Source organism: Mytilus edulis, chromosome 10 (assembly GCF_963676685.1).
Source record: "Mytilus edulis chromosome 10, xbMytEdul2.2, whole genome shotgun sequence".
Lineage (NCBI taxonomy): Eukaryota > Metazoa > Mollusca > Bivalvia > Mytilida > Mytilidae > Mytilus > Mytilus edulis.
In genome coordinates this window covers 31609270-31632534 of record NC_092353.1, presented here as the reverse complement: position 1 = coordinate 31632534, position 23265 = coordinate 31609270, and the positions used below count along the sequence as shown (strand labels likewise).

The 23265-nt window shown below is 31.8% G+C and overlaps 2 protein-coding genes across 2 annotated transcripts in view; both read right to left on the bottom strand.

The window, feature by feature from the left end:
• LOC139490895 (transient receptor potential cation channel subfamily M member-like 2) overlaps positions 1 to 14908 on the bottom strand; it is a 69792-nt gene extending 54884 nt beyond the window's left edge. Inside the window, exons 1-3 of the mRNA XM_071278029.1 lie at positions 14637 to 14908; positions 4724 to 4867; positions 694 to 1008 (exon numbers count right to left, since the gene is read on the bottom strand). Coding sequence (XP_071134130.1) covers positions 694 to 1008; positions 4724 to 4867; positions 14637 to 14639 — 462 coding nt within the window. The 5' untranslated portion in view covers positions 14640 to 14908. The remainder of the gene's footprint in view (positions 1 to 693; positions 1009 to 4723; positions 4868 to 14636) is intronic.
• A 4702-nt stretch (positions 14909 to 19610) lies between these two features.
• LOC139492707 (putative surface protein SACOL0050) lies at positions 19611 to 21323 on the bottom strand. Its single transcript, XM_071280859.1, has 2 exons — positions 20965 to 21323; positions 19611 to 20643 (listed from the first exon to the last, which is right to left on the bottom strand). The coding sequence occupies exons 1-2, from the start codon at positions 21321 to 21323 to the stop codon at positions 19611 to 19613; spliced, it is 1392 nt and encodes a 463-aa protein (XP_071136960.1).
• Between the last annotated feature and the right edge of the window lie 1942 nt (positions 21324 to 23265).

Here is a 23265-nt window from a genome sequence, read left to right as displayed (position 1 = left end):
CAGGCTGTAATTCCATTGACGATAAGTAAAACCCATATAACAATTATTATTGCTATTTTACAAAATTTTCCATTGACCTTACTGACTGATAATTTCCTTTCTCAGCACAGTAGAGTTATGTGAAAAATTATTGCTAGAAATTAAACTAAAGGCGCACATGCCGTTGTCAATGAAATTAACAATGTTGTCTTAGCTAAAACAGGGATAAACAGATTATTAGTGGTCATTCTAACTTGATTAATTGCTTTTCACACTTTCTCTGTATAGGCTCAATCAAGAAAATCAATCTCATTGAGATGACCACCGATAATCTATAAGTAAAGCCCATATCACACAGTAAGCTAGAATAGGTCTCAGGATGAAAAAATGTAAAATAAAACTATAAGTAGCTGCTGATTTATACTAAAACACAAGATGACCAATTGCTTAAGAATCTGAGGTACAAACATACCCACAAAAACTTAATCAAGGTTGCTAATCCACGAAATGAGTTAAATGTCAGGTGAACCCATGCATGTGCATGGATATATATAAAAAAGAAGATGGTCAATGAGACAACTCTTCACCTGTGTCTAAATGACACAGACATTAACAAAGATAAGTCACTGTTCCGCCTTCAACAATGAGCATACATTCTTTTTTAATGATTTTGGCTACAAAGAAATGAAAGAAAAACAAGAAAATATTCTTTACCTCAAAGTTTTCAATTTTTTTGCTGTCAAATTTAAGATGTCCACATTTGAAAGGTGCATTTTGGTATGTATCACTGTTCTGCGTGTCAACTGATATATCTCCTAAGGATCTAACGGTTCTCTGAATCTCATCCACATTTTTACCCATAAAGAACTGTATATCAGCATCTGATTCATTACTAGCTTCTCTTTCAAAGGCAGGAAATTTGACTCGTTGTGAAGGTTTATGTGTAAGCAATGGGGAGTGCTTCTCATTCGACAGCTCTTGGGAATATTTGTCATTTGCTAAGTCAGGTGGTCCAAGACTGAATAAATTCTACAATACAAAAATATATATCTAAAAACAAATTTACAAATGTAATATGTTTAATTGTTAATAAACAATAAATAATGCTAACACAGCATAATGTTTAATCTACTAAATCTACTATAATTACTGCAATTTCAAGCTTAAAAACTGTTGATGCTGAAAGGAAAATCATACAATTATGTCATGTATGTCTTATATCAAAAAAAGGGGATAAATATTTTGCCTTTTTTAAGACAAATATTTTTGAATCTTAGCAAAATTGAACTGTTTGTCCATTCTTATTTTTTCTAAAGGTTTCTGTAATGTTTAAAGTTTTATGATCGAAGACTATATACACCTTAAATACCTGATTATGAATAGGCAATATAGGAAAGGTGTTCTGACATAAGTGTAGTGAAAAATAAATAGGCAATATAGGAAAGGTGTACTGACATAAGTGTAGTGAAAAATAAATAGGCAATATAGGAAAGGTTTTCTGACATAAGTGTAGTGAAAAATCAATAGGCAATATAGGAAAGGTGTACTGACATAAGTGTAGTGAAAAATAAATAGGCAATATTAGGAAAGGTGTTCTGACATAAGTGTAGTGAAAAATCAATAGGCAATATAGGAAAGGTGTTCTGACATAAGTGTAGTGAAAAATCAATAGGCAATATAGGAAAGGTTTTCTGACATAAGTGTAGTGAAAATCAATAGGCAATATAGGAAAGGTGTTCTGACATAAGTGTGGTGAAAATCAATAGGCAATATAGGAAAGGTGTTCTGACATAAGTGTAGTGAAAATCAATAGGCAATATATAGGAAAGGTGTACTGACAACATAAGTGAGGTGAAAAATCAAAAGGCAATATAGGAAAGGGGAACTGACATAAGTGTAGTGAAAAATCAATAGGCAATATAGGAAAGGTGTTCTGACATAAGTGTAGTGAAAAATCAATAGGCAATATAGGAAAAGTGTTCTGACATAAGTGTAGTGAAAAATCAATAGGCAATTGGAAAGGTGTTCTGACATAAGTGTAGTGAAAAATCAATAGGCAATATAGGAAAGGTGTTCTGACATAAGTGTAGTGAAAAATCAATAGGCAATATAGGAAAGGTGTTCTGACATAAGTGTAGTGAAAAATCAATAGGCAATATAGGAAAGGTGTTCTGACATAAGTGTAGTGAGAATCAATAGGCAATATATAGGAAAGGTGTACTGACAACATAAGTGTAGTGAAAAATCAATAGGCAATATAGGAAAGGTGTCCTGACATAAGTGTAGTGAAAAATCAATAGGCAATATAGGAAAGGTGTTCTGACATAAGTGTAGTGAAAAATCAATAGGCAATATAGGAAAGGTGTACTGACATAAGTGTAGTGAAAAAATCAATAGGCAATATAGGAAAGGTGCACTGACATAAGTGTAGTGAAAAATCAATAGGCAATATAGGAAAAGTGTACTGACATAAGTGTAGTAAAAAATCAATAGGCAATATAGGAAAAGTGTTCTGACATAAGTGTAGTGAAAAATCAATAGGCAATTGGAAAGGTGTTCTGACATAAGTGTAGTGAAAAATCAATAGGCAATATAGGAAAGGTGTTCTGACATAAGTGTAGTGAAAAATCAATAGGCAATATAGGAAAGGTGTACTGACATAAGTGTAGTGAAAAATCAATAGGCAATATAGGAAAGGTGCACTGACATAAGTGTAGTGAAAAATCAATAGGCAATATAGGAAAGGTGTACTGACATAAGTGTAGTAAAAAATCAATAGGCAATATAGGAAAGGTGTACTGACATAAGTGTAATGAAAAATCAATAGGCAATATAGGAAAGGTGTTCTGACATAAGTGTCATGATTATGAATAGTTTATCATATGGTGTAAAATTATTCTGAACACATAAATTGCTACCTTATTGTTATACATTCTAATTTGACATGCTTCTTTCGCTTTGTGAACAAACCCATGCTCTAAATCCAATAAAATTTGTTTGCCCATGCATATATTGACTTCTTCAGAATAATGGATTTTATCAAATTATCATGCACGCACTTAATATATTTCCTTAACTTTAAAACACTTTCAAACTCTTAAATGGTGCACATGATGTTACTAATTCATTTATTATGACTGTAATGTGTTGCATTCCGCAATTGACATATTTGATCTAGATACAACAAGAGTGCAGACGCTGAAATGTCTCGCCTTCTTTACTAATCATTGATACTATGTTGATAGTCCTAAATATAATAAAATTGAGAATGGAAATGGGGAATGTGTCAAAGAGACAACAACCCGACCAAATAAAAAACAACAGCAGAGGGTCACCAACAGGTCTTCAATGTAGCGAGAAATTCCCGCACCCGGAGGCGTCCTTCAGCTGGCCACTAAACAAATATATACTAGTCCAGTGTTAATGAACACCATACTAATTTCCAAATTGTACACAAGAAACTAAAATTAAAATAATACAAGACTAGCTTTATTACAACTGTCACATAAACTTAACATTAACCCAGAAAACTAAAATTGACCACTCAACCATGATGGACCAAAACATAAAAACTTAACACTGAGCAATGAACCATGAAAATGAGGTCAAGATCAAATTCAATTTGAGCGACTGACATATAGATTATAAAATATTTCCTTACCCCAAATATAGTTGTCTATATGCATAAAGTATACGTATTAGATAAAAAGATAAAAACTCAAAAATTTAACTTTGACCACTGAACCATAAAAATGAGGTCAAAGTCAGATGACACATACCAGCTAGACATGTACACCTTACAATCATTCCATACACCAAATATAGTAGACTTATTGCATACAGTATATGAAAAACAGACAAAAACACAAAAACTTAACTATAACCACTGAACCATGAAAATGATGTCAAGGTCAGATGACACCTGCCAGTTGGACATGTACACCTTACTGTCCTTACATACACTGAATATACTAGACCTATTGCTTATAGTATCTGAGATATAGACTTGACCACCAAAACTTAACCTTGTTCACTGATCCATGAAATGAGATTGAGGTCAAGTGAAAACTGTATGACAGGCATGATGACCTTGCAAGGTACACACATACCAAATATAGTTATCCTATTGCTTATAATAAGAGAGAATTTCACATTTCAAAAAATCTGAACTTTTTTTTTCAAGTAGTCACTGAACCATGAAAATGAGGTCAAGGACATTGGACATGTGACTGATGAAACTTGGTAACATGATGCATCTATATACAAAGTATGAAGCATCCAGGTCTGCCACCTTCTAAAATATAAAGCTTTTAAGAAGTAAGCTAACGCCGCCGCCGCTGCCGCTGGAACACTATCTCTATGTCGAGTTTTCTGCAAAAAAGTTGCAGGCTGGACAACAACCGTTCATGCTGGCTGTTAAAATTTCTCCCTCTGAAAAATCATAGTGCCAGCCATTGCTATCGCTCAGGCAAAAATAATCACAAATATAATGCCTATCCATGATAAAACTACAATAAAGTATTATAAGCTTGCATCAATTATTTCTTAAATTAAATTATTTCACTATTAGACAATTGTAGATGAAAGAAACCCTTTTGATTTTTATTGGCAAGTTGATCAAGGTAAAATTTGGGTGGTCCTTGTACAAACTTGAGGTGCCTAAAATATAGTGTACATAGCTACAAGAAATACATGTAATATCAACTTTCAACATGAGGTTCCACGTTTGTGTCCCTATACAAACCTGTAGTGCCTCAATATGAGGACTTGTACCAGTTTTTGGACTGGGGAATTCTGATGAAGGTCCATTCTTAAATGCCACACCAGGACTATGATTTCCATTAGGTATAATCACTTCAATAGGATCAAGATCGTCTTTTTTCTCATCCTGAAGAAAAAAATGTAAGTTCAAGGTCATTAAAAGTCAACTTTTTAGATTATGGTGATCTGTAGAATAGTCAATAGCATGAATCATATTTTAATGGAGTAGCAAAATATTTTTTTACTGCTTTCTTGATTGGAGTAGAGACAAAATAAACTATCTAAGAATCCAAGTCATCATTATTTCTTATTCTAGATCCACCCTTACATCACAGGTCACGGAAAGGTGACCAATTAAACATAGAATAGACAGCCAACATTTTAGTAGGGGCAGAGACATATAATACAAGGGCAAAGAGCTTATAAAAACAAATATCCTTACATTGCATTAATAATGATATACTCCGACAGATTAATTACACAAATGATTATTCATTATATTATCAAAATAATTGATTATCCATTATATTACCAAACAATTATATCACAACAACAAAAGCAGACAGGTTAACTTAACTATCTTTTACTGTATAAATACTAATTATATTCTACCCTGGAGAAGACATTGCTTAGTCCTACAATGTTTTTTTTAGTTTCTGAACAATGAAATATGTTTATACTAACTATATTTATAGCTAATATAATTGAGAATGGAAATGGGGAATGTGTCAAAGAGACAACAACCCGACCATAGAAGAACAGACAACAGCAGAAGGTCATCAACATACACTGATGTTACAAAATATTTCTGTTATGGTACAAATTGTAACATAAAATATTGTCCTCCAATAAATATTGTATGTCGGACAAATTTTCATATGAAATATTGTCCACTGACAGTATTTCATAATGAAATATTGTCTTGTACAATATTTCATTATGAAATATAGTGTCCTTGTCCATGAAATTTTGTCACCTCCTTCTGGACAATATTTCACTATGAAATTCTGTTCATGACAATACTTCACTATGAAATACTGGCTTTGAAAATATTTTTTAATCGAATTATTTCACAATTAGAAATAGTACACATCATGCAGCATGCACATTTTTAGATATATAACTGAAATTGTTTTGTATAGTAGAGAATTTATATTATTGTTAATAGTGAGTTTCAAATTTGCATAGATACATTTCAAATGGTTAATTATAGATTAAAGAATTGTCTAACAAAGGTTTCATTTTATTACATTATACTGTACAAATATAAGTAATGTACTGACAATCGCTTATTTTGTAAATATAAACACAGGTATGTGTTGCAGAAAAAAAATCCTATATACCTTCTCTAACATGAATATATGTTGATAACCTCCCCTTCATGAGACAAAATTTATGACAATCTGTCTATGAAATATTGTCTCAATACTCACAAAATATAACCAAAATATAACCTCCCTTTAACAGGTCACAATTTCGTAGTATTCATCTATGAAATATTGTCTTAATTCACACAAAATATAATCTCCCTTTAACAAGACAAAATTCCATAGTATTCATCTGTGAAATATTGTCTCTATACAGACACAATTTCACTATGCAAATTTGTCCTTTTCTGGACATTTTTCCATAGACGAGGACAATATTTCATGATACATAGTTGTGAAATATTGTCTTGTGGTACAATATTTCATAGGACAATATTTTGCTTTACATTTTACCCCATTATCTTTATTATAAGGAGGGCTGAAAACCTGAAATTTCTATAATTCCAATGGCTATTATTAGGATGAAAGTAAAGGAATATAGAACAATTCAACTCATAATTTGTAACAGATCATTATCAAATCAAAGCAAATAAAAGCTAGATATCTGCAAAAAACACTGAAAAAGGAGATATTTTTTTATTACGACAACATGAGATCAAAAGAGGTCTTATTAATGCAAAAACAAACTAGGTATCAGTCTTTTTGGAATTTGCTTGTTAAGGGGAAACAACTCCATAAAATGTAATGATTTTAATGCAAAACATAAAAAAATACCATAATAGTTTTGAAGCCTCATTCAGTTCTAATGGGTTATTTTCAGTGTTTCCTCTTCTTATAGTTAACCTTCATGAAGTAAATACTTATGTGTTTTCCTTGTCACTTAACCAAAGATTATAGTACAGTATATACTAATACTTCTGTGTTTACATTGTCACTTACCAAAGATTATTGTTCAGTTACAGTACATACTAATACTTATGTGTTTACATTGCCACTTGAACAGGGATCAACGTACAGTGAGGTGATACTACATGTAGTATTAGTATACAAAGGGATATTTTCAAAATTCAAGGTCAAAATTTGTCACACACAAAAACAGGAAATTACTTTACATAACAACAGACAAATTGAATTGACTGATAGAACAATAGAATAATAAAAGTAATGAAAGACGTTTGTGTTTCACTCATCAGAACAACATGAGGATTGATTGTAGAGGACATGCCATACATCATTAATTATACAAACTAACTTCAAAATATTTGGCTTGTGCATGCTGTAGATACTGTAGTTTCAGAGAAGTTTTTTTTAAGTTAGGACTGACATCAAGTGAAAATTAAACTAACAGCCTGAATCATGCTAAAAATGCATTTAGGAAATAAAGAAAACAGTAGTATACTGCTGTTCAAAAGCCATAAATCGATTTAGAGAAAACAAATCTGTGCTACAAACTAAAACCAAGGAAAAAAATCAACTATAAAAAGAAAACAACAAAACAATTACAGAACACTGAAGTGCAACAAAAGATAAACGACAATGCAACATACATAGAAACAAACTTTTAGATAACAACTGCCATATTCCTGACTACTCAAAGCTAGATAAAAGCCAAGTTTCAACTTATAAATAATCCCAAACTTTAAACATAAAGCTTTATCGGGTACTTTGATTTCATTATTTCAATGAAGTCTTCTCCAAAATGTTCACAAATACTGAATATAGAATAGTGAACTGATATGATATATCCCCTTAGTGGAAAGTTACCATTGGTTTGTTGCAATAAACATCAAAGAAAGAAAGTATTAGTACTGTATAACCTATTATTATCTCAGGGCTTACCTTTACAGGTAGATTACCCATTCATACATATTAATTGTGTTGTGCCTATCAAAGATAGCCACCCATAAGATCAGATAAAGAAAGGTGTAATGTTAATAGAATATAGATACAAGCTTCTAAATATTAAATTTTTGACAAGGTAGATGATTACTATATACATGTATATACATTGTACATCATTCAATATTTGAAATGATGATTGTTTTTCAAAAACGTAGTTTATAAATTCATATTTTAGGGTTTATTTTATAAAAATTGATACTCCATGTCTCCGCTGCTGATATATATCACTGCAACCAGTAGAAATGATGGTTATTTATATATAGGGCCTCCACATCATTCTTAGTAAATTTCAAATTTAAAGCCTTATAGTTTTTTTGAAAGAAAAAAATACTGGTAGAAGAATAAAAGTAATCACTTTTATAAATGACCAAAATATTTTTTTCTGGCGAGTTTGGTACAGATGAGCAAATCCCTTTCAGAGAAAATAGAACCTATATAAGAGGCATCATTGCCACTATTTTTACAATCTGATGGCAGAAAAAGGGGAACATTTGTAAAGGGGATCCCCATCATTCTTACAAGTTTTTAAAGATTTAAGTTAGTAGTTTTAGATAAGAAGATATTTAAAAATAAAAATAATTTAACTGTAGCTGTCAAAAGGCTGTTGTGCTTTTGATGGAAAAGAAATGAAGAAGTTAATGTTTATAAAGGACCTTAATGTCATGCTTTTTCCTCAGAATTCTGATTCAAATTCGATTTGTAGTTGAGAAGAGTAAGGAACGTACAAAGTTAAGAGACAAAGGACAATAGTTACCAAAAGATGACTACATTTGTATCATAGTTCAGACAAGCTGAACATAAGTTCTTAAAATTTGCATTTTGTTTCAACAAATCAATCTGTTCAGTTGGTTAAGACATTTTAACCAAATGCTGCATTATTATAAATTCCTTTATTAAAAAGTCTTCTATATAAATTTATAAGAATCAGGCATACTTTATTTTATCACATTGCTTTGATTTCATGAATTGGATGACTTGACTGTGGTTCAACTACAGCTGTTTGCTCAAATTTCTAATCAGTATAACCATGACAGTTAAGTTTGATGGAACATTAATAGCAAATCGGCAAGCATATTGAACTAACTCCTATAGATGGACAGCAACACCTACAATCAAGTCACAGCAATTCCCTTGAGAAATTAAAACAACATTACAGTTTACTTAAAGCTGCCTTGACCTTAATGCCTTGAGGGTTTAAAAGGAATAATAATAATGTAAAACTAAATCATAGAAGTTAACAACCTTTAAATCGTAATAATAAACATATAAAGATTTTTAATGTTTCCTTTTAAAGCAATGAAATCAGCTATAAAGCCATGGAAATTAAATAAAATGTTCTTGAGGAATACACTGAATGGCTATGTAAACTGAGGCAATGACATCCATTAGCATAATACAGTGAAAGAAAACCCTTTATACTAAAGTCAAATCTTTATTTGAAGATATTGGTATTTCAACCATGAAAAACATAGAATAGCAAACAGATCAGTGGAAAATCATCAAGAAACAAAATTAAGATTAAAATTTATATGTTATATTTGAGCTTATCCTTTACAAAACAAAAAGTAAATAAATTGGGAATGTGTCCTTTGGACATAGATGATGCCTCCACTTGCATATATCATATACTAGTAGATAAAAGGGACATAACTGAAGACGAGTTAAAGAGACAATATCCAAGTTTTTACTTGATCTGAGTTTTGTGGTAATAAGTATTGTGTATAAGTATCATAATTTTTGGTTGAGGCAAACTTCAGTTAGATAACAAACAAATTCAGCAAAGAGGCATAACCTGTTGTATAACTCGAGAAAAATTGAAAGGGACAACACGAAAATTCAAACTTGATCTGTATTTTGTGGTAATAAGTATTGTGTATAAGTTTCATAACATTTGGTTGTAGTTATTAAACCTTTAACTTTAGGTAGAACTGCATGTAACGAAAATGTCAGCAATTTTTCCATTTGTAAATAGTCATTATTAACATGATTAAGTAGTGTGGTTTATATTTTTGTTCTCCTTTATATCTGTGATTAAACTTTATTCACAGTGGTGGATATTTCATGAAATCAAATATGATTTTGTTCACGTTGCTGTGTGATTACATATTTGATGCATATTGGACTTACAGTAGTACAATAACAGAACAAATTCTTGGTTTAAAGTTACATGTCGACTTCAGTAAATGTATGTTTATTTGAGTTACTACGTCTTGTGATTGAGTTAAGCCATTCAAATTGATATCTAATAGTATGTCTTTCTATGTTGTGTTACACTATTGTTCCAGATAGTGGTGAAGCTTTGGTACCATGAAAATGTTTAAATCTGCTGTACAGTTGTTTGTACCTGTCCGGAGTCTGACAGGAATCTGATGTTCAGTAGTTGTCATTTGTTAATGGGGTTCATAAGTGTTTCTCCTTTTTATTTTTTTAATATAGATTACACTGTTCGTGTTCCCGTTTGAATGGTTTTACACTAGTAATGTTTTGCGGTGCTTTATAGCTTGTTGTTCGGTGTGTGCCAAGGCTCAGTGTTTAAGACCATAATGGTTCACTTTTATAAATTGTGACTTGGATGGAGAGTTGTCTCATTGGCACTCATTCCACATCTTCCTAATTCTATTGACTGTATTCATCAATAAAAAGAATCATGACGACTTCACCTTTAACCCTCCTGATTAATAGTATTTATATAATATGAACATAAGTATAAAATGTAGGGGGTTCAAATTGAATTCGCTTAAGAAAGATTTTCCAATCAGTAAACAACAGACAACAATGACTGGCAGAGATGATTCCTGGAGTTAGTAACCTTTGTCTATATTCAAGAATATTTGTTAAAACATAGCATATCAACCAAATTTTGCCTGGACCCCACCCTATCCCCCTTTCAAAATTGGAAAAAGGTAGACCCCATTTATTCAAATTTTATCCAGTCACCTTGTATATTGTCATTCACGAGCCATGGAAGAGATATTTTCTACCTATTTTTTATATCTAACATTAACATATACATTACTCCTGCGTGTTATCATTGAATATAGACAAATTTTGCCTGGACCCCACCCTATCCCCTCTTTCAAAATTGGAAAAAGGTAGACCCCATTTATTCAAATTTCATCCAGTCACCTTGTATATTGTCATTCACGAGCCATGGAAGAGATATTTTCTACCTATTTTTATATCTTACAGTTACATATATACATTATTCTTACCTGTTATCACTACAAATAATATTGTTTGATATCATAATACAACATGACAGAATAATTGCCTAATTGATTATAACAATAGCACAGGATGACAGGTTAATTACCTATTCATACAGATTAACTACCTTGTACCTATCACTAATAGTGATAAAATAAAAGCCACCTGTGAGATCAGACAAAGACAGCTACATGTTAGTCTTTTTCTGTAGAGGAAAATGCGCAATGTACATGTATATCAAAGCAAGTCAGGAGCCAAGATTTGATGTTAGAAGGTGGGGATGCAGGGATGAACCCAGTCATATTCAAAAGGGGCCCAACCCAGGATAAAGTTAAAGGGGTGTTAGTTCCAACCATATGTCCCCATTGACATTCAAATGCATTGATCACCCCAAAAAAGAGCAAGTGAATAATTCAACCTTGTAAAATGTATATTCACGTACCTTTCAATTAAACGCTCTAGCTAGAAAGAAGTTTAGGAATTGAAAATGGAAATGGGGAATATGTCAAAGTCACAACAACCAGAAATGCATGTTTTAGACATGTTTAGCCATGAGAGGCATAAGAATGTCAACATTGATTGAAATTAAAACAAAGGTGAACCATTTCATTGCCTGTTTCGATCCACAAAATAGTATTTTTTTTAAAAATCATGATTAACTTATTCTTTTAATCTATTTATAGCATGAGAGCCAACAGACCTAGAAAAATCCATTTGTACGTGGTTGCTATCTACTTATATTCATGTTTATGTTAATGTTTATATCAGGTTATGTGACCATTGGCAGTCTTGGAAGTCATCTCAATGGTTAATTATATGGGGTCAAGAATTTAATACAAACAAAATGCTGTAATTAATAATTGAGTCCTTGCATTGTTGTTTATTTCAAACTTATTGTAATTTGGATATATATACATTTGAGTATGTCATAAATCAAATATATATGAGAATTTGACACTGTATGCCCCTTTACTGACTTACTCAGAAAATCACACATTTAAAGCTGAAGACAGGTTCGCATAAAAAGAATCTCGAATAGTCAACAATAATACATCGCTCAAGGTGAATAATTATCTATTTTAACATAACAACTATTTTCAACAGTAAAAACAAATAACAAAACATTGTCAAATTTGAAACAGAAGTGTATGAGTTGTCCTACACTTCAGACTTGACATTCACTAAACATGCATGCTGAAATTGGCATGGTTGATTTTGTAACACAATCATACACATTCAAGTTTTGAAATCGACAATTGTCATCGTCATTGGAATGCAACTGGAATACACATTCTGAGTTCACACAGGTTCAAACAATACTCAGTCCGGCAGTGGGCGGAGCTTTAAAGCGATATCTGTAGGGCTGTATCTGTATAGTAGGACACCCAATTACAGGATAAACACTGTTATCTACTAAGACTTTTATAAACATCAGCTAAATACTAGATTCACCTTGAGGGCATGCGCAATAACCAGAATGGGTGTACTTAATTTACCCCAAAATATTATTGTCAATACAGAATAATAGTTTTCAACAATTCAAGAGGGGGGTTTGACCATATGTTTTTGAAAAGCATGATAAATTCAGGGTATCCAATTTCAGTTAATTTGTAATACATGTAATATATAAGTACACATAGATTAAGTAGTTAATACCTGATTAGTGAAGAGTTAATCTTGGGTGTAAATCAAGATGTCAAAACTGTAGTTTTATATATATATGCATGTGAGAAATGAGAAATTTGAATGAGTAATGATTTTGCCATGAAGTTTAAAATATGGCTTGTAATTTATTTTCATGATCTCAATACAAGAATAATGGGGGTGGGGAGATTCAAACTGCATATCTGTACCCAAAACCTATTCCCAAAATAGCATTTTGCACAGAAGGCTCTTTTATAAAAAGTTGATATATAGATATAATTATTAAACTATTTCTCTCATGAGAATTAACAGTGGCGGATCCAGAAATTTTCATAAGTGGGGACCCACTGACTGCTTTAGAGGGGGCCCTCTCCAGTCACACTTCAGTGATTCCCTTTATAAGCAACCAAACTTTTCCGAAAAAAAGGGAGGCCCAGTCCCTCTGGGCCCCCTAAATCAGCCTCTGATTAAAGTGGTTTCAATAAATGGGAAAAAATGATGGCAGAAAATGAAGAGGTATATAAATGTTACATAAATTAAACGATACACATGTATCACTGATTTTATGAACGATTTGTATTTTCATCTTTCTCGTCTATCAGGGACTTTCTATACTAACTATACTTTCATTTCTAACATGTCAAAAAATCAACAATTAATCATATTTCATTTAACATATATATTAAATCTTGTGGTTCTAATAATCTTTAAATCACATGTTATAATAATTTCTTAATTGTATAATTAACTCTTCATTAATCAGGTATTAACTACTTAATCTATGTGTACTTATATATTACATGTATTACAAATTCTTTAAAGTTAACCTACATCATTTAACTAATGTTTAAGCTAAAAAAAATATTTGTTTAGTTCAAATTATATTTATAATAGGGAGCTTATAGCTGTGTATTCATTGTTTTGTATAAGAACTGAGGCCTATAAATTTTATGCATTAAATTCTGTTATAAATCATATTATAAGCATATTTTTACATGACAAAAATCCTATATAATTCATATAAAAATTCTACTTTTACTAAAAATTCTACTTTTTATAATAAAAATTCTACTTTTAAAAAAATTTCTACTTTTAATAGTTATTTTTTGTTTGAATTGAATGATGTATTGTTTCCCCTTTAAATACACAGGATGTCTGCAGTTTCTTGCACATTTAATGAAATACATTTATGATACTTTAAAACATTTTTTGTAAAATAACCACTGTTTACCTTAGTTATTTTACTTTCTTTTTTCATGAAAGACATGTAGCAAAATTCCTAAATTGTGAAACCGTTTTGATCTAAGAGTGTAGTATGTTAAAAATAATGTATTTTTATCTTGATTATGCCTTTCAAATATCTTTTTTTCTAGCTGGGTGAATCACAAAGATGTCAAGAATAAAATACTTATGCGAAAATAAACTTAATATATTTTTGTTGCTGTGTAAATTAAAATTTCATGCATAAATCAGCTAAAAGATACTAATCTCATTTCACTATGAAGCTTTTAAAACGGCCTTGAAACTGTAGCCTTGACATAAACCTATATCAACACAGTACTTTTGTTTGCAAGGTTAAAAATAAATAGAGCTGTAGATACCATTCACACACAAAATATCAAACAATGGAAAATAAATTAAAAGTCCCTTTTAGATGTCCAACCAAAGTATTAAATCTGTATAAAACCGAAGTGCAAATATGTAATATAAATTTATAACCATATATTTTTTAGTGTCTTTTCATTTCCACTTTGGTATAAACATTATGTAATGAATCTACGAGGTCAATCGATTATGCAATTACTTCAAAAGAAATATTCGAACAGAAAACTAGCCGTGTATTATCAATTACCAAAAGTAAATTAAAAGGCTTACCATTTCGGGAACGGTCCTTTTTATATATTACATCTTAATAATGATACAAATCAAGCGTGCTAATTATGGCATCGACTTCTAATCAGTTCACTATCCTCTGTCGAAGTACCGCCAGCTGGAAGATCGACCTTGTGAAGGGGGTCATCTAAGGTTCACGAGTCCATTCTACTGCAAATTAAATTGTCATGATGATAATTTCTTATATATTTGTGAGCAAATGTTAACGCTTTAAGTGTAAGAAAGTTAATAGCTTATTTTACGGAGGAACAGGTCAATAACAAAACCCGATCGGTCAGTGCAAATAAACAATTTCCAAGCACGTGCTTTTTGTTTACATTTAGCTTATAATGTCCAGCGTTTGATTGGCTAAAATCCAGTATGGACAATAAGCTCTAAACAGTGATGCAGTTACACAATGTCATGATACGTATTTATAGACACACAGAAGTTAAATTAAAAAAAATGTATCTAAATATCTATGAATAAATCAAGTGTAGAAAATAGCAAGCGACAAACACTGTAGATCATTGTAAATTATTCAAAAGCTAATAAAAGTTTGTTTATTAGACAATTTGTATACATGAGCTAGAACATCTGGAAAATAAACTGATATTATAATACTTGATTAATTTAGGATTGCTTAACATCCAGTGGCAAATGATTCATGTATATTCAAGACTATGAAATGATAACGTCCAGTGGCAAATGTTTCATGATGTATATTGAAGACAATGAAATGATAATAACGTCCAGTGGCAAATTTTCTTATATGACTATGAAATGATAATAACGTCCAGTGGCAAATTTTCTTATATGACTATGAAATGATAATAACGTCCAGTGACTAATGTTTCATGTATATTAGAGAATTTAAGATGATAATAACGTCCAGTGGCAAATATTGCATGTATATTCAGCCGTGACAATGAAATGATAATAACGTCCAGTGGCAAATGTTTCATGTATATTAGTTCGATGAAATGATAATTGCTCGTGAAACGGTTGCAAATGTTTCATGTATATTCAAGACTATGAAATGATAATAACGTCCAGTGGCAAATGTTTCATGTATATTCAGGACAATTAAATGATATTAGAAATTCAATCATATAAAGATGACCTTCAGAAATTCTATTATGGAAAATATCTGATCATATAACATAACAGAGACATGAAAATAAAAAGGGGGACTGATGATGTACAAATGTATCAAGAAAAAAACGTTATGTGCTGCAAAAATGGTCTAAGCAGATTGGAAATCAGCCAAAAAGGATTTCGACCAAAACTTATTTTTGATAACCTAACTAAGGCTTGAAAGAAATCAGGTACGGCTCATAGATAGATAGATTCTTGAACACTTTTTGGAACGATATAAAGGGGTATCTAATGTTTTTAATACTTTTATCCATAGATTTTATGAATACACTAAATCAGAATCTTATAAGTTTAGCTGGACATGAAAACCTGACTGCAATAACAGGAACTTATGTTTTGATGTCTTAGTTTTTGCAGGTATTCTCGAAGATTTTCTAATTATAGATATAGGAAGATGTGGTGTGAGTGTCAATGAGACAACTCTCCATCCAAATAACAATTTAAAAAAAGTAAACCATTATAAGTCAATGTACGGCCTTCAACACGGAGCCTTGGCTCACACCGAACAACAAGCTATAGAGGGCCCCAAAGTTACTAGTGTAAAACCATTCAAACGGGAAAACATTATACCTTTCTCCATAATAATAAATCACTGATTATACTAACAGCTGCTTCCGTACCTGATTGTCATGATTATGATTGTCGTGATTAACAGTAAAACACATGATTGTCTTGATGAACAGTAAACACATGATTGTGGTGATTAACAGTAAAGCACATGATTGTCGTGATTAACAGTAAAACACATGACTGTCACATAGCTCGATTTTAGTATGTTTAAGATCATATTTGGGGCAATTTATACGTGTCTTTAAAAAGTGATTTTTTTTTTATTTTTAAGACCTGGCGATGCGCCAACATCCAACGTTTCCCTATAATAAAACGATATATGACTTTTTTTTTACCTTGCTGCACCCGGCTCAAGTGTTTAGATTTAATTCTTAGTTTTAACCAGTTTTTTGTGATTCATTATTGAATGAGACCATAGCAGGCATATCCAAATGAATTTCTCTGAAGGCACCGGCAACGTCACCGCTGGATAGATATAGATCAGGGGCCGTGTATAGGGCGTACACTTTGATAGCAAAACAATATATATTGTCACGATTTATTTATGATTAAGTATAAAATTATTAAAAAATATTTTGCAGTATCGTCTCGCTCTGTGGTACATATTCCAATTTCTTAATTACACCCTCCCCTCTTTCTTTATTGTTGAATCCGCTCCTGATGACAGCCTTATGTCCACTAAAGTGAGCAATAGGTTATTGATATATATGGTTATCCTGGTTATGAGATATATCACTTTTGTGTCACAGAATAACAGACAACTCAGAAAAAAACCCAAGAACTACCCAAGCCTTATATACAAGATTGAAATTAGAAATGTACTATGACATGAACATTTTGTTTCGAGTTGCTTACATAATCCGTAAGAAAATCCAACAAATCGTCAAAAAAATCCATGATATTGAAATTTCTTATTTTCGTATTGTGCCAAAGTCTCCCAAACACATTCCATTTAATATCACAAAAATGCAAGAACTGTTCATAGTAGATAATCTCTGACCGGTGGGTAAACTGTTGAATCACCTTTAAGAAAGCCAGAGTGATTGATATTTGTTCAATAATTTATTATAACTATATACAGCTCGTCCCATGACTTTAGCCACACAATCATGATAAGTTTTTTATGGACGTATAACTATTTACTTTACAAAACACTACAAAATATATGAATACAAAAAATAATATATGAAACAATAATGCCATTTAAAAGGAAATTATGTTCCGTTTTGAAGGACGTAACAACTAGTTGGCATACCCAAGGAAGCCAACTGTGCTTTTCTTCTTGGCTTGTTCTTTCATTCATATTGACTTTATACAGAGTCGTCTTAGTAAAAATTTGAAGACACAAGCATTACTATATTTCTTGAAATTCACGATCTGCTATAAAGATAATGTTTCCTCTATAAAGAATCCAGGGTTAAGGGACTCTCACAAATGCATCTTTCTCATAGGACTTGAAGAAAGAATACAACAGATACAGATAAATCTGCTTCATAACTTAAATGTAAGCTTGAAATTAGGTATGATACTGGGTTGAGAACCAAAATTTACCACACAGTCTACTGTGTTTCCCAGCTCAGATTCTTTCCATACTACGATATTTGACCTTGCTTTGGCTCCAATAAGGTTTTGAAGTTCTATATTTCCACTATCACTGATAAGATTTCTACAAGTCGATGATGGTTGTGCATAGAGCTTATTGAACGTGCTTTTTGGTGATTTTATTCTGACAGATATTTTTGACACATATTTTGGACATAGATGACGTTACAATTTTTAATTAAATTTTATATTAATAAGAAAAGTAATGATTTCTTTTGTATACCGTGGGTTGCTGCAAACAGTTCTCAGGTCATTTAAAGATTATTTATTACCATCAATGTCAAAGTAACCTCTCTATTATATATATAGCGGTATGTGACAATTAATAATACAACATTTTTACCTTATTTCGGACAATAGCCATATTTGGTAATTTCTAATTTTAAGCTGACAAAGAAAGTGATGTTGGCATAACATCTAATGAATGATTGCCATATAAGTAGAAATTCTGCTTTGAGACGTCAAAGTTTGAGTTTGTCAGTCGATCCCGACCTTCCTCTACATCGGCAACAACGCTCGGCCTGCCTTTACATCGACAGCAACGCCATGCACCATCAAAGGCATTGCACACAGCTAGTTTCCCCCACCATGTTAAAAACCAAGTATGAACTCTCATAGATGTGGTTCTTCTGTTGAGAGTCTGAGTGAAAAGAACAGTAAGCAGACCATGTAACATTATACGGATAGCAACCTACTTTTTGTTATAATACTTTCCTCTAAAATTTCAATTTCATTCTCGACCGAAGTCTGATGTTTTTTCGAGCGCGTTGCCTGTATTGGTGGACGTTTCGTCCACGAGGGTATCACCAGCTCAGTAGTCAGCACTTCGGTTTTGACATGAATATCAATTGTGTGGTCATATTATAAATTTTCTGTTACAAAAGTATAGATATTTCGAAATACTAAGGGTTTTCTTATCCCAGTTAAAGATAGCTTTGCTGTATTTGGCACAACTTTTTAGAATTTTAGGTCCCCAATGCTCTTCATCTTTGTACTTGTTTGCATTGGCTTAATAACTTTTTTATCTGAGCGTGACTGAGGAGTCTGTGTAGACGAAACGCGCGTCTGACGTATTAATTTAACATCCTTGTACTTTTGATAACTATTGTACGTAATGCGTTTGATTTGTTCTCGACAAAAAATGAGTCGATGAATGTTGAAGTTCTATTATATTCCGGACATTGAAATCATATGTTCCGGAAATTCTTGTCAGTCCTCATTTGTAAGGCCATCTCATGTACACACGTATCGCATGCATCGCATTATATATACCTATAATATATATATACTGTATATATATATATTATAGGTATACTAGAATGGTTATGATATAACAAGATATACTAGTGTGGTGATGATCTAACTAAGTATACTAGTGTGATTATGATGTAACTAGGTATACTAGTGTGGTTATGATCTAACTAGGTATACTAATGTGGTTATGATCTAATTAAGGTATACTAGTGTGGTTATGATGTATCTAGTTATACTAGTGTGGTTATGATGAAACTAATTATACTAGTGAGGTTATGATCTAACTAGGTATACTAGTGTGGTAATGATCTAACTAGGTATACTAGTGTGGTAATGATCTAACTAGGTATACTAGTGTGGTAATAATCTCACTAGGTATACTAGTTATCTAAATTAAAGTAGATCTTCGTGTTGTTTCTTTCTGGTGTATTGACAATGTATCTTTCTGATGTATTGACACTGTCTCTTTCTGATGTATTGACAATGTCTCTTTCTGATGTATTGACACTGTCTCTTTCTGATGTATGACAATGTCCCTTTCTGTTGTATTGACAATGTCTTTTTCTGATGTATTGACAATGTCACTTTCTGATGTATTGACAATGTCTCTTTCTGATGTATTGACAATGTCCCTTTCTGATGTATTGACAATGTCTCTTTCTGGTGTATTGACAATGTCTCTTTCTGATGTATTGACAATGTCTTTTCTGATGTATTGACAATGTCTCTTTCTGGTGTATTGACAATGTCTCTTTCTGATGTATTGACAATGTCACTTTCTGATATATTGACAATGTCTCTTTCTGATGTATTGACAGTGTCTCTTTCTGATGTATTGACAATGTCTTTTTCTGATGTATTGACAATGTCTCTTTCTGGTGTATTGACACTGTCTCTTTCTGTTGTATTGACAATGTCTCTTTCTGATGTATTGACAATGTCTCTTTCTGATGTATTGACAATGTCTCTTTCTGTTATATTGACAATGTCTCTTTCTGTTGTATTGACAATGTCTCTTTCTGATGTATTGACAATGTCTCTTTCTGATGTGTTGACAATGTCTCTTTCTGATGTATTGACAAGGTCACTTTCTGATGTATTGACAATGTCCCTTTCTGGTGTATTGACAATGTCTCTTTCTGATGTATTGACAATGTCTCTATCTGATGTATTTACAATGTCTCTTTCTGATGTATTGACAAGGTCCCTTTCTGGTGTATTGACAATGTCTCTTTCTGATGTTTTGACAATGTCTCTTTCTGATGTAGTGACAATTTCCCTTTCTGATGTATTGACAATGTCTCTATCTGATGTATTGACACTGTCTCTTTCTGATGTATTGACAAAGTCTCTTTCTGATGTATTGACAATGTCTCTTTCTGATGTATGACAATGTCCCTTTCTGATGTATTGACAATGTCTCTTTCTGATGTATTGACAATGTCACTTTCTGATGTATTGACAATGTCTCTTTCTGATGTATTGACACTGGTGTATTGACAATGTCTCTTTCTGATGTATTGACAATGTCACTTTCTGATGTATTGACAATGTCTCTTTCTGATGTATTGACACTGTCTCTTTCTGATGTGTTGACACTGTCTCTCTGATGTATTGACAATGTCTCTTTCTGATGTAGTGACAATGTCTCTTTCTGATGTATTGACAATGTCCCTTTCTGGTGTATTGACAATGTCTCTTTCTGGTGTATTGACAATGTCTCTTTCTGATGTATTGACAATGTCACTTTCTGATGTATTGACAATGTCTCTTTCTGATGTATTGACAATGTCTCTTTCTGATGTATTGACACTGTCTCTCTGATGTATTGACAATGTCACTTTCTGATGTATTGACAATGTCTCTCTCTGATGTATTGACAATGTCTCTTTCTGATGTATTGACAATGTCTCTTTCTGATGTATTGACAATGTCTCTTTCTGATGTATTGACAATGTCACTTTCTGATGTATTGACAATGTCTCTTTCTGACGTATTGACAATGTCTATTTCTGATGTATTGACACTGTCTCTTTCTGATGTATTCACAACGTTCTCGTTTAATGTATTCACAATGTCTCCGTCTGATGTATTGAAAATGAACATTTTAGTCTCTGACGCATGTTTTTTTTATTATTAATTGTTTTCGGCTTTTACCTAGCTGTCAGTAACTGCGAGTACTCTAAAATCGTTCTTTCTTGTTTATTTGACCTGTTGATTCTGTTAGTAATGTTTATTTTAAAGTGTTTGGTATGACTATTAATTTTCACTTCTTCGTACTGTGAACAACAAAATTATTTATTTTGTAAAAGAATATTTCCATTCTCCATTTAAACTGTATACCTTTTCATTAACCTGTGTATATTATTGTATTTGGCGGCTATTTGTTCAAGGTTATTGTTTTTTAACTCTTCAACATCTCACAGGGTTATACCACTGTTGTCTTTATTTATTCACCCTTCATTTTATTTTATTGATTTTGTATTTACGTTGTGTAATAGATCAAATTTATTCGTTCAGTGTATGTTCATTTGTGTTTATATGTCTTTTGAATGAGTTAAGCTATTTCAATTGATATTTTATAGTGTGTCTTTCTATGTTGTGATGTTACACTATTGTTTTCTAATGAGAGTGAAGTTGGTACTTATCGGTCTCAAAACGTTTAAATCTGCTGCATTTGTTTGTATCTGTCCTAATTCATGAATATGATGTTCAGTAGTTGTCGTTTGTTGATGTGGTTCATAACTTTTTCTCGTTTCTCGTTATTTTTTTTATTTAGATACAACTCTTGGTTTTCCAGTTTGAATGATTTTACACTTGTCAATTTTGGGGCCTTTGCTGGCTGTTCCGTGTGAGCCAAGGCTCCGTGTTGAAGACCGTACTTTGACCTATCATTACGGGGCGCCGAATGGGACTCTTGTGGTTTTGTACTCTAAATTCAATTTTGTACGGACAAAAGTGAGTTTTGTTCAACAAAAATGAGTTCAGTTTAACAAAATTTGTAGCATACTACAAATTTAAAATTTTGTAATACAAAATTATCTTTCAGTGGGCAAAAGTTACTTTTGTCATGACAAAATTCATTTTTGTAACACAGACTTTACTTTTGTTACCTAATTTGAAAATTTGGCGACAAATGTCAATTTTGCATGCAAATTAGTTTAGTTTGGATTCTGTGAACCAATTTGCATACAAAATCGACTTTTGTGACACAAAATTGACTTTTGTGACACAAAATTGACTTTTGTGACACAAAATTGCCTTTTGTGAGACAAAATTGACCTTTGTGAGACAAAATTGACATTTGTGAGACAAAATTGACTTTTGTGAGACAAAATTGACAACATTGAATTTTGTCTCACAAAAGTCAATTTTTGTCGTCACAAAATTGAATTTTGTCGTCACAAAGTTGACTTTTGTCTCACACAATTGACTTTTGTGTTTTAATTTCCATATCAGGTAACAAAATTCAATTTTTTATGCAAATAAGTTTATATTTGTATACCTTTTTGACAAAATTGACTTTTGTCATGACAAAAATGCATTTTGTCTACAAAAATGAATTTTGTCATCACAAAATTGAAGTTCTCATAAAACAAGTCTGTATCACATAGTTTTGTAAGACAAAAATGATTTTGTTATGACAGAATTGAATTTTGTACAAAACCACAAGAGTCCCATTCGGCGGCCCGTAATCATGGTATATTTTGCAAAATTTGACTTGGATGGAGAGTAGTTTCATTGGAACTCATTTCATATCTATTATGGTTAGTAACTTTTAACATATCAGAAAGAAATCAAGACATTTAAAAATGATCTATTTCTTTGATGATGATAAATTGCTTTATGATCAAACATGACGGATATTAATGGAAATAGACACATATTTTACTATTTGAAAAATATCATTGTTTATATATTCTCAAAAGATGGATGTTGGTTTTTTTTTTAATGTGACTTTTAAAAAGAATGAAGGCTGAATAATAAAATGCTGATTTTGATCTGCTCGTTAATATGTGCACAGGACAACGCAGGTCTTTAATGCTAT

What these genes read in the sequence shown, in the direction of transcription:
- LOC139492707 (XM_071280859.1), bottom strand. Translation starts at nt 21,323, where the DNA reads ATGTTCATTTTCAATACATCAGACGGAGACATTGTGAATACATTAAAC. An exon ending in CATTGTCAATACATCAGAAA is followed by an intron (nt 20,644 to 20,964) that starts GTGACATTGTCA and finishes TCAATACATCAG; the next exon opens with AAAGAGACATTGTCAATACA.